Genomic DNA, 12821 nt, shown 5'->3' on the forward strand with positions numbered 1-12821 from the left:
TTGAAGTGCCATCATTTAATATAGTTAATAGTAACACATTTGAACAAAGTCAACCTGAACCAGATGTATAATGTAACCACCTCATCTGATCCATCTACAGGGTTGCATTCATTAGTGCACACCGTTTCAAAACGTAGCAAAAAAAAACCATTTGGCAACAGGAAACAAAACAACAGAAAAAAGAGCATTTGTTATTGGACAATTTCGGGTAGTCCCTTCCTGTTTCAGTGTATTTTATTCCGTTTGGTACCTGATGAATATGACCGTGGAGTGTAAGGTATAGTTCTGACCGAGGCGGAAGTCATGACAGTCTCTAACCCAGATAGTTAGTGGCTATTTGACAAAAACTGTTTTCTGGACAAAATAAATGCTCAGTGAAGTTCTCCTTGGTTCCCGAACCAATCGTGTTTCTTATGTAAACGTAACCCAACCCATACGCTAAGCTTTCGTGGAATGACTTGCTGAGTATCACATTTCTCGCCTAAGCTGAACTAATCACATTTGTTTCTGCCTCCCCGTAGAACAAGTCGGGATAAGAAAAACTAAATATCTGCAAGTGAAGGCAGGTAGTGGGGTTCTGAGCACAGCTTTCCCCTCTGTAAAAATACATTTTGTTACATACTCGATCGAGTTCATTGGTCAGTTCATTCTTAACAATACACTTAGGATAAAATACATCTCTTAATTAATTATAAAGGCTATAAAATATCAAGATGTGAATTCCAAAATGGTCTTTCATTCAAATAATCAATAAGTATTGTATTATAAAGTGGTGTGACAAAAGTATTAATCTCACTTGACAATAATCAATATTCAATGATCAATATTATACAATAATGTGCCGTAGTGAACAAGAGTCCTAACATATAAAAAATACTGTTCAATACAAAGTGGTCCATTTGTAATTTATGTTTTGAAAATGAATGAACAAATAAAGGATGTAGCCTAGGTAACACCTCTCAATAAGGACGTAGCCTAGGTAACACCTCTCAATAAGGACGTAGCCTAGGTAACACCTCTCAATAAGGACTAAGCCTAGTAACACCTCTTCAATAAGACGTAGCCTAGAAACAACTCTCATAAGGAACGTAGCCTAGTAACACCTCGCAATAACTAACCTAAGGTAACACCTCTCAATAAGGACGGAGCCTAGTAACACCGCTCAATAAGACGTAGCCTAGGTAACACCTCTCAATAAGGACGTAGCCTAGGTAACACCTCTCAATAAGGATGTAGCCTAGGTAACACCTCTCAATAAGGACGTAGCCTAGGTAAAACCTCTCATGTTAAAGTTAAGACAAGACTTTAAATAAGGATGTAGCCTAGGTAAAACGTGATGAAAGATGGCCGATTTAAAAAAATCTCAAAACGTAAAGAGTTAGGTGCACGTCAAATCTATCACATTAATTCCTGATCCATCTTTAGAGCATTGACACGACTTATAGATGGAATCTGATTTTGTAAAGAAATCCCAAATGAAAAAGATAGTTTGAACTACAAACAACACGTCATAAAGACGTGGTTTTACAGGAAATTAAATGAGATAATTAACTCAGTGAACGAATGCAACAAAGTGTATATAACATATATAAAAACATAAAAAAATAAAAAGTGAAATATTGACTTGAGAGATGTCCAGCTTGGTGGTTTGGTCTATTGTGCATACTGAGTAGACAAAACATTATGAACACCTGCTCTTTCCACCAGACTGACCAGGTGAAAGTTATCATTGTAGATGAAGGGGAGGATGTCTAAACCTTGATATAATTGAGACATGGATTGTGTACGTGTACCATTCAGAGGGTGAATGGGTAAGAGAAACGATTTAACCACCTAAGGTCGATGTCCACACCCCCGTGGGAAAATGAATAAGCATAATAAAATACAAATATAATACAAAAACCTGTCAGTTTAAGCTAGAGATACTTTTTTGTTTGTTTTGGATGCATCTCAATCCACCGCCGATGTAACACTTCCTCATCTGTAGTGAAAAGGTGACAAAGCAAGAGAGGTGTGTGTGTGTCAGACCATGAGACATTGTAGAATAATAGTGAAGAACATCAAAACTATGAAATAACACATAATGGAATCATGTCCTGTTCTGAGGGCAAAAGGGGGGTTTGCAAACTCACTAGTAGGAAGGTGTTCTTAATGTTTTGTACACTCAGTGTCTACCAGTAGTGTGTCAATGTATAGATGGGAGCACTGGAATGGAGAGAAGGAATATGTTCCAAAGACATCCTATTCCCCTAGGTAGTGCACTACTACTCTGCACTACCACTCTGCACTACTACTCTGGTCGAAGGTAGTGCACTACATAGGGGATTAGGTGCCATTTGGGACACAGCCAATGATAATTTCTTCTATCTGTGTGATGTGTTGGTTAAATCAACCAAATGCCATAAAAACATCACTCCACTCCACCTACACTGAACAAAAATATAAAACGCAACGTGCAACAATTTCAAATATTTTTTTACTGAGTTACAGTTCATATAAGGAAATCAGTCCATTTAAATAAATGAATTAGGTCCTAATCTATGGATTTCACATGACTGGGAACACAGATATGCATCTGTTGGTCAGATACCTAAAAACAAAAGGTTGGGGCATGGATCAGAAAACCAGTCAGTATCTGGCGTGACCATTTGCCTCATGCAGTGCGACACATCTCCTTCCCAAAGAGTTGATCAGGCTGTTGATTGTGGCCTGTGGAATATTGTCCCACTCCTCTTCAATGGCTGTACGAAGTTGCTGGATATTGGCAGGAACTGGAACACGCTGTTGTACACATCAATCCAGAGCATCCCAAACATGCTCAATGGGTGACAGCATGCAGGCCATAGAATAACTGGGAAATATTCAGCTTCCAGGAATTGTGTACAGATCCTTGAGACATGGGGCCATGCATTATCATGCTGAAACATGATGTGATGGCGGTGGATGAATGGCACGACAATGGACCTCAGGATCTCGTCACGGTATCTCAGTGCATTCAAATTGCCATCGATAAAATGCAATTGTGTTCGTTGTCCGTGGCTTATGCCTGCCCCATACCATAACCCCACCACCACCATGGGGCACTCTGTTAACAACGTTGACGTCAGCAAACCGCTGGCCCACAAGACGCCATACACGCTGTTTGCCATCTGCACGGTACAGTTGAAACCGGGATTCATCTGTGAACAGCACACTTCTCCAGCGTGCCAGTGGTCATCGAAGGTGAGCATTTGCCCACTGAAGTCGGTTACGACGCCGAAACTGCAGTCATGTCAAGACTAAGTAGATGAGCTTCCCTGAGAAGGTTGCACAAACCCACAGTTTGCATCAGCTGTCCGGCTGGCTCGACTCAGACAATCTTGATGGGGAAGAAGCCAGATGTGGAGGTCCTGGGCTGACGTGGTTCACACGTGGTCTGCGGTTGTGAGGCCGGTTGGACGTATTGGCAAAATTCTCTAAAACGACGTTGGAGACGAGAAATTAACATTAAATTCTCTGGCAATAGCTTTGGTGGACATTCCTGCAGTCAGCATGCCAATTGCACGGTCGCCTAAAAGTTGGGTCATCTGTGGCATTGTGTTGTGTGACAAAACGGCACATTTTACAATTATCTTTTATTGCCCCAGCACAAGGTGCACCTGTGTAATGATCATGCTGTTTAATCAGTATCTTGATATGCCGCACCTGTTAGGTGGATGGATTATCTTGGCAAAGGAGATATGCTCACTAGCAGGGATGTAAACAAAATTCTACACAAAATTTGAGAGAAATACGCTTTTTGTGCGTATGGAAAATGTCTGGGATCTTAAATTTCAGCTCATGAAACATGGGACCAGCACTTCACATGTTGCGTTTATATATTTTTGTTCAGTGTAAATGATCTGGAACTAAAAACAAGTATTCTGTAGTCTGACTTGGCAGTTCCCATAGAAGTCACAGTGACTATATTTCACTGCTTAAGGTTTTTCCCCACAGTTCAGTTCTGTCCTGAGCTCAGTGTATCAGAGGGTTGAACATGGGAGAAAAATAAAAGTGGTAAAAACAGAAACAATCCCAAAATGCAGTATTCATCATCCTCTGTATTCAGCATGGCAACCAACAGTCTCAATCGCTGGTTCTACTTCCCATTATCTTCTTCTACTTCCACGATCATCTAATGCAAATGTCCCAAGTCATCTCATATCATCACCCCCTTCCACGAGGCTCACGGTCCACCAGACACCTACAGAAGAGGAAGAGAGAGGATAAAAGTGAACCATTATAAAAAAACATATCTATGACTGCATCCAATCTGTGCTGACATCACAATGAAGCACGCCCCCCTCAGGAATCCAAGCTATCATGACATCACAACGAAGCACGCCCCCCTCAGGAATCCAAGCTATCATGACATCACAATGAAGCGACGCACCCCTCAGGAATCTAACTATCATGACATCACCAATGAAGCACGCCCCCCTCAGAAATCCAAGCTATCATGACATCACAATGAAGCACACCCCCCTCAGGAATCAAGCTATCATGACATCACAATGAAGCACGCCCCCCTCATGAATTAAGCTATCATGACAATCACAATGAAGCATGCCCCCTCATGAATCCAAAATATCTTGACATCACAATGAAGCACGCCCCCCTCATGAATCCAAAATATCTTGACATCACAATGAAGCACCCCCTCTAATGAATCAAAGCTATCATGACATCACAATGAAGCACGCCCCCTCATGAATCCAAGCTATCATGACATCACAATGAAGCATGCCTCCTCATGAATCCAAAATATCTTGAATCACAATGAAGCACGCCCCCCTCATGAATCCAAATATCTTGACACACAATGAAGCACGCCCCCCTCATGAATCCAAAATATTGACATCACAATGAAGCACGCCCCTCTAATGAATCAAAGCTATCATGACATCACAATGAAGCACCCCCCTCATGAATCCAAGCTATCATGACATCACAATAAGCACGCCCCTCATGAATCAAGCTATCATGACATCACAATGAAGCACCCCCCCTCATGAATCCAAGCTATCATGACATCACAATGAAGCACACCCCTCTCATAGATCAAAGCTATCATGACATCACAATGATGCACACCCCCTCATGAATCCAAAATATCATGACATCACAATGAAGCCAGCCCCCCTCATGAATCCAAGCTGTGCTACATCACAATGAAGCACCCCTCTCATGAATTGCTTCATTACAACACCTGCACATGCTGCCACTGAACAAACAATCAAGAGGACAAAGAATCCTGTAACATCAAGTCATCTCGGCTTCTGCGGACTATCCAGTCCTTTCAGATTTACCCAAATGCCCCCAAAATAAAAATAAAGCTTCTGCAGCTTTAACCAATAACAGGTGTATATCTACAGTGATGCAGTATGTACAAAGTTCAAAAGTCACTAACCTGAAGCTCCCTGTCACCTCCTTAGAGGCCAAACCCTAACAGTTCTCACAGCAAGGACATGTTCGAGCCCTCATGGTGGGGTTCAATCCCCCCGCTAGCCTTTCTGTGGGTTCAATCCCCCCGCTAGCCTTTCTGTGGGTTCAATCCCCCCGCTAGCCTTTCTGTGGGTTCAATCCCCCCGCTAGCCTTTCTGTGGTTCAATCCCCCCGCTAGCCTTTCGTGTCAACACCGCTAGCCTTTCTGTGGGTTCAATCCCCCCGCTAGCCTTTTCTGGGTTCAATCCCCCCGCTAGCCTTTCTGTGGGTTCAATCCCCCTGCTAGCCTTTCTGTGGTTCAATCCCCCACTAGCCTTTCTGTGGGTTCAATCCCCCCCGCTAGCCTTTCTGTGGTTCAATCCCACCGCTAGCCTTTCTGTGGGTTCAATCCCCCCTGCTAGCCTTTGTGGGTTCAATCCCCCCGCTAGCCTTCTGTGGGTTCAATCCCCCCGCTACCTTTCTGTGGGTTCAATCCCCCCACTAGCCTTTCTGTGGGTTCAATCCCCCCGCCAGCCTTTCTGTGGGTTCAATCCCCCGCCAGCCTTTCTGTGGTTCAATCCCCCCGCTAGCCTTTCTGTGGTGCAATCCCCCCCGCTAGCCTTTCTGTGGGTTCAATCCCCCTCGCTAGCCTTTCTATGGGTTCAACCCCCCGCTAGCCTTTCTGTGGTTCAATCCCCCCGCTAGCCTTTCTGTGGGTTCAATCCCCCCGCTACCTTTCTGTGGGTTCAATCCCCCCGCTAGCCTTTCTGTGGGTTCAATCCCCTCGCTAGCCTTTCTATGGTTCAATCCCCCGCTAGCCTTTTATGGTTCAACCCCCCGCTAGCCTTTCTGTGGTTCAATCCCCCTCGCTAGCCTTTCTAGGGTTCAATCCCCCCGCTAGCCTTTCTGTGGGTTCAATCCCCCTCGCTAGCCTTTCTATGGTTCAATCCCCCGCTAGCCTTTCTGTGGTTCAATCCCCCCGCTAGCCTTTCTGTGGGTTCAATCCCCCCCGCTAGCCTTTCTGTGGGTTCAATCCCCCCGCTAGCCTTTCTTGGGTTCAATCCCCCCCGCTAGCCTTTCTGTGGGTTCAATCCCCCCGCTAGCCTTTCTATGGTTCAATCCCCCCCGCTAGCCTTTCTATGGGTTCAACCCCCCCGCTAGCCTTTCTGTGGGTTCAATCCCCCGCTAGCCTTTCTTTGGGTTCAATCCCCCCGCTAGCCTTCGTGGGTTCAATCCCCTCGCTAGCCTTTCTTGGTTCAATCCCCCCGCTAGCCTTTCTGTGGTTCAATCCCCCCCGCTAGCCTTTCTGTGGTTCAATCCCCCCCCGCTAGCCTTTCGTGGGTTCAATCCCCCCCGCTAGCCTTTCTGTGGGTTCAATCCCCCCCGCTAGCCTTTCTGTGGTTCATCCCCCTCGCTAGCCTTTCTGTGGGTTCAATCCCCCCGCTAGCCTTTCTGTGGGTTCAATCCCCCTCGCTAGCCTTTCTGTGGGTTCAATCCCCCTCGCTAGCCTTTCTGTGGGTTCAATCCCCCCGCTAGCCGTTCCTATATCTATTTTCCTGCTGTCTCAATAAAGCAAAAAAATACATGAGGGTGGAATTCCACAAGTCAAAGGTCACTGACCTGAAGATTCCTGCTCCCCCTCAGTAGAGTCCATACTCCTTGAGGTTGATCTACAGGAGGGGGTAGGTGCTAGGGGGTAAGGGTTGATTTGGTACTGACCTGAAGATCCCTGGTCCCCCCTCAGTAGAGTCCACACTCCTTGAGGTTGATCTTGATGATGACGTCTGTGACGGCGTCGAACACGAACTGGACGTTCTTGGTGTCGGTGGCGCAGGTGAAGTGGGTGTAGATCTCTTTAGTGCCCTTCCTCCTGTTCAGATCCTCAAACTGACACTGGATGTAGGCTGCTGCCTCCTCATATGTACTGGCTCCTGTAGTAATAATAATAGTGCATTATGGGTACTGTAGTACACTGGATGTAGGCTGCTGCCTCATATGTACTGGCTCCTGTAGTAATAATAACAGTGCATTGTGGGTACTGTAGTACACTGGATGTAGGCTGCTGCCTCATATGTACTGGCTCCTGTAGTAGTAATAACAGTGCATTATGGGTACTGTAGTACACTGGATGTAGGCTGCTGCCTCATATGTACTGGCTCCTGGAACAAAAATGACAGACCAAAATTAGCTATTTAGCTTATTATGACATATTTGTATTGATGCGCACACTGATGATGATTAATTTGCACTGTCCCTGTATACATTTATACATGTTATAAATTATATAAAACATGCCTGGATTGGACAACATGATGTTAGATTCAGAACAATCTTTAATGAAACAAAACCCGGAAATGGTACTGTGCACTGCATGATACATTTCCAAAATTGTGCACTACTACGGATACAGAGAAATATGTTTCAGTACAGCTCCCTAACTCCCTGCTGCATTCCCCCTGTGTCCTAAACCCCGATAAACAGGAAGACCTGTCAGAGTGGACCAGGAGTAAGACGGGTCTGGGTTATCAGAAACCAGTCTAATGCAACAGGGGGACACATGCTCCTATTCTGACTGGATCTCAATACAGTTGGATTCAATTATTTAGTACCTAACTGTTACGCACATCTGGTTACTATTACAGGTATGAAGCGCCATCTAACTACTTAGGTAAACATATGAATTACCTGCTGCACAACGTTCGGCGCAGGTGTTGGTAACTGGTTCGCCATACACCTGTGCAGGTAATTCACATGTTTACCTAAGTAGTTAAATGGTTTATCATTACATGTATTAGATAGACATGCTTCCAATATCCGTACATTATTGACCCGTGACTGACAATTTTGAAGTAGGTTAGCTAAAACCCTAAAACGAGGTGACGTCAGACCGTCTACTTAAGTAGGCAATAGAAATAAAGAAGCCCGTCTATCATGTTCATTGATTGGGTTAAGACAAACTGTCACTCCAACACTAGCGGACCAATGGAGACTCGTTGTCTACGCCTCCATGTAAACCCCGCCCTTCACGGAAAAATAAGGCCACAACTCGCAATTGAAAAGACCGTTCAGTGAAAGCAAAGAAACAGACATTGAAAGCAAAGATACGAGTAGCGTAACCAAAAGATACGAGTAGCGTAACCAACAGATACGAGTAGCGTAACCAAAAGATACGAGTAGCGTAACCAAAAGGCAGTACATGCAGGCAAGAGACTAGGCAACATGTATTCAATAGGATTGGTTGCTGGGAAAGTTTAACTGAAAACGATTTATGCATTCGTTTTCAATTATATATTTTAAATAATTTGTCAGAGTTTTGCTCTCGCTTTAAAATGATTTGCTTACAAGTTTTTGGGTTTTGCTTTTGATGTGTTATTTGTTAACAATTCTATACATTTTTCTTTCAATTGTTTGGTTTTTGATTTCAACATCCATTATTTCACCCGTCCTCGAAAATATGTTTACATTCTCAACTTTATTTATCATGTTCACGATTTATTTTATTTTGAATTCAATACATATGGTGTGAAGTTGACCCCAATATTAAGCTCTGTATCTGGCTCTCTGTCTGTCTATCTGGTTACCTCGATTGGTAGGCTCGCGTCACTGGACAGCTCGCAGCTGGGTTTCCCTTTGTAATCCATGATGGTTTGCAAGCCCTGCCACGTCCGACGTCAGTGTCGGTGTTGTAGGATTTGATCTTGGTCATGTACTGACGCTTTGCCTGTTTGATGGTTCGTCGGAGGTCATAGCGGGATTTCTTATAAACATCCAGATTAGTGTCTCGCTCCTGGAAAACGTCAGCTCTAGCCTTTAGCTCAGTGTGGATGTCGCCTTTAATCCATGACTTCTGGTTGGGATATGTACGTACGGTCACTGTGACGTCATCGATGTACTTATTAATGAAGCCGGTGACGGATGTGATAAATTCCTCAATGCCATCAGACGAATCCCGAAACATATTCCAATCTGTGCTAGCGAAACAGTCCTGTAGCTTAGCATCTGGTTCATCGGACCACTTCCCTATTGAGCGGGTCACTGGTACTTCCTGTTTGAGGTTTTTGCTTGTAAGCAGGAATCAGGATAGTTATGGCCAGATTTGCCAAATGTAGGGTGAGGGAGAGCTTTGTTTACATCGCTGTGTGTGGAGTATAGGTGATCTAAAGTTGTCTCCTCTAGTTGCCCAGGTGACTGGTAGAAATGAGGTAAAACAGATAGAATTTGTCCTGCATTAAAATTACCGGCCCCTAAGGCCGTTGAGTGCGGTCTTAGTGCCAGCATCGGTTTGCGGTGGTAAATAGACAGCTACGAAAAATATATACTGAACAAAAATATAAACTCAACATGTAAAGTGTTGGTCCCATGTTTCATGAGCTGAAATAAAAGATCCCAGAGATGTTCCATACGCACAAAAGGCGTATCTTAATTAATTTTGTGCACAAATTTGTTTACATTCCTGTTAGTGAGCATTTCTCCTTTGCCAAGATAATCCATCCACCTGACAGGTGTGGCATATCAAGAAGCTGATTAAAAGTCCACTCTAAAATGTGAATTTTCGTCACACAACACAATGCCACAGATGTCTCAAGTCTTGAGGGAGTGTGCAATTGGCATGTTGACTGCAGGAATGTCCACCAGAGCTGTTGCCAGAGAATTGAATGTTCATTCCTCTACCATAAGCCTCCCTCAACTTTGTTTTAGAGAATTTGACAGTATGTCCAACCAGCCTCACAACCACAGACCATGTGTAAACAGACCTCCACAAAACGAATTCTGATTGCCTGTGCCTGGCTCCCAAGTAGGTAGGCTTTTGCCCTCCCAGGCCCACCCATGGCTGCGCCCATGCCAAGTCATGTGAAATCCATAGCTTACGGCCTAATGAATTTACTTAAATTGACTGATTTCCTTATAACTCAGTAAAATCGTTGAAATTGTTGCATGTTGCGTTTATATTTTTTTGTTCAGTTATAGATGAATAGTCTCTTGGTAAATAGTATGGTCTACTGCTTATCATGCGGTATTCTAACTCAGGCAAGCAGAACCTTGAGACTTAATATTCAATCTTATTGAATCTCTCTTATTGGCACTATAGCAGAGAGCATTGGCCATATCCCCGGTGACTGGAACGTTTCTTATAGGATATATAATTATATATAATTATAATAATTATAGGATATATAATCATTTTGTCCTTCAGGCTAGATGGACGTCCGAGCCTACGTCTCCCCTTTTCACAGGCCGTGAAAAATACAGCTTCCTCAAGCTTGAAACCCACGCGCCGCCTATGACTTCTTGCATTATATATATAGCAGATCAAAATATTTATTTTAAGACTGTCGCAGAGCCAATGTCAACGGATACCGGTAGTAGAAAGGCAAGCCAGAGCAAAACTTCTGAGAAGTTCTGAAAAAGGCCAACCATTTAAAAATGCTTGATTTAGTTGTCCAGGTAACCATGGAACTAATGGAATGGTCCCAAAATAGGAAATCAGGAACAACTCAAACACTTCCAAGTATTTCACATCATGTATGTGTTGTGTGTATTCTTCACATGCGCACAGGCGTGTGTGTGTTACAGTTGAAGTCGGAAGTTAACATACATCTTAGCCAAATACATGTAAACTCAGTTTATCACAATTCCTGACATTTAATCCTAAAAAAAATCCCTGTTTTAGGCCAGTTAGGATAACCACTTTATTTTAAGAATGTGAAATGTCAGAATAATAGTAGAGAGAATGATTTATTTCAGCTTTTATTTCTTTCATCACATTCCCAGTGGGTCAGAAGTTTACATACACTCAATTAGTATTTGGTAGCATTGCCTTTAAATTGTTTAACTTGGGTGAAACGTTTCAGGTAGCCTTCCACAACCTTCCCACAATAAGTTGGGTGAATTTTGGCCCATTCCTCCTGACAGAGCTGGTGTAACTGAGTCAGGTTTGTAGGCCTCCTTGCTCACACACGCTTTTTCAGTTCTGCCCACAAATTTTCTATAGGATTGAGGTCAGGGCTTTGTGATGGCCACTCCAATACCTTGACTTTGTTGTTCTTAAGCCATTTTGCCGCAACTATGGAAGTATGCTTGGGGTGATTGTCCTTTGGAAGACCCATTTGCGACCAAGCTTTAACTTCCTGACTGATGTCTTGAGATGTTGCTTCAATATATCCACATAATTTCTCTCCCTCATGATGCCATCTATTTTGTGAAGTGCACCAGTCCCTCCTGCAGCAAAGCATCCCCACAACATGATGCTGCCACCCCCGTGCTTCACGGTTGGGATGGTGTTCTTCGGCTTGCAAGCGTCCCCCTTTTCCCTCCAAACATAACGATGGTCATTATGGCCAAACAGTTCTATTTTTGTTTCATCAGACCAGAGGACATTTCTCCAAAAAGTACGATCTTTGTCGCCATGTGCAGTTGCAAACCATAGTCTGGCTTTTTTATGCCGGTTTTGGAGCAGTGGCTTCTTCCTTGCTGAGCGGCCTTTCAGGTTATATCGACATAGGACTCGTTTTACTGTGGATATAGATACTTTGTACCCGTTTCCTCCAGCATCTTCACAAGGTCCTGTGCTGTTGTTCTGGGATTGATTTGCACTTTTCGCATCAAAGTACGTTCATCTCTAGGAGATCCTTCCTGAGAGGTATGACGGCTATGTGGTCCCATGGTGTTTATACTTGCGTACTATTGTTTGTACAGGTGAACGTGGTACCTTCAGGCGTTTGGAAATTGCTCCAATGCATAAACTAGGCTTGTGGAGGTCTACAATTTTTTTCTGAGGTATTTGGTTGATTTATTTTGATTTTCCTATGATGTCAAGCAAAGAGGCACTGAGTTTGAAGGTAGGCCTTGAAATACATCCACAGGTACACCTCCAATTGACTCAAATGATGTCAATTAGCCTATCAGAAACTTCTAAAGCCATGACATAATTTTCTGGAATTTTCCAAGCTGTTTAAATGCAGTCAACTTAGCGTCTGTAAACAATTGTTGGAAAAATAAATTGTGTCATGCACAAGGTAGATGTGATAACCGACTTGCCAAAACTATAGTTTGTTAACAAGAAATTTGTGGAGTGGTTGAAAAACGAGTTTTAATGACTCCAACATAAGTGTATGTAAACTTCCGACTTCAACTGTACTTGTAGTATGCTTATCACCCACCTGCGTACTCGGGGTAACAGATGGTGAGTGGACTCCTGGCGATCTTCTCCTCAAACAGATCCTTCTTGTTGAGGAAGAGGATGATGGAGGTGTCTGTGAACCACTTGTTGTTGCAGATGGAGTCAAACAGCTTCATGCTCTCATGCATACGGTTCTGTAGACCCGGAAACACAGCGTGGGGAATCAGAACAGGATAACAGTAGAGCTGGGCGATATGGA

At 43.6% G+C, this 12821-nt stretch overlaps 1 protein-coding gene across 1 annotated transcript in view; it reads right to left on the minus strand.

Moving 5' to 3' along the window:
- LOC111976813 (guanine nucleotide-binding protein G(i) subunit alpha-3-like) overlaps window positions 1-12821 on the minus strand; it is a 36396-nt gene continuing 23575 nt past the window's right edge. Inside the window, exons 8-10 of the mRNA XM_070448155.1 lie at window positions 12603-12756; window positions 7162-7373; window positions 1-4222 (exon numbers count right to left, since the gene is read on the minus strand). Coding sequence (XP_070304256.1) covers window positions 7183-7373; window positions 12603-12756 — 345 coding nt within the window. The 3' untranslated portion in view covers window positions 1-4222; window positions 7162-7182. The remainder of the gene's footprint in view (window positions 4223-7161; window positions 7374-12602; window positions 12757-12821) is intronic.

This window comes from Salvelinus sp. IW2-2015, linkage group LG17, assembly GCF_002910315.2.
Source record: "Salvelinus sp. IW2-2015 linkage group LG17, ASM291031v2, whole genome shotgun sequence".
Taxonomy (NCBI): Eukaryota; Metazoa; Chordata; class Actinopteri; order Salmoniformes; family Salmonidae; genus Salvelinus; species Salvelinus sp. IW2-2015.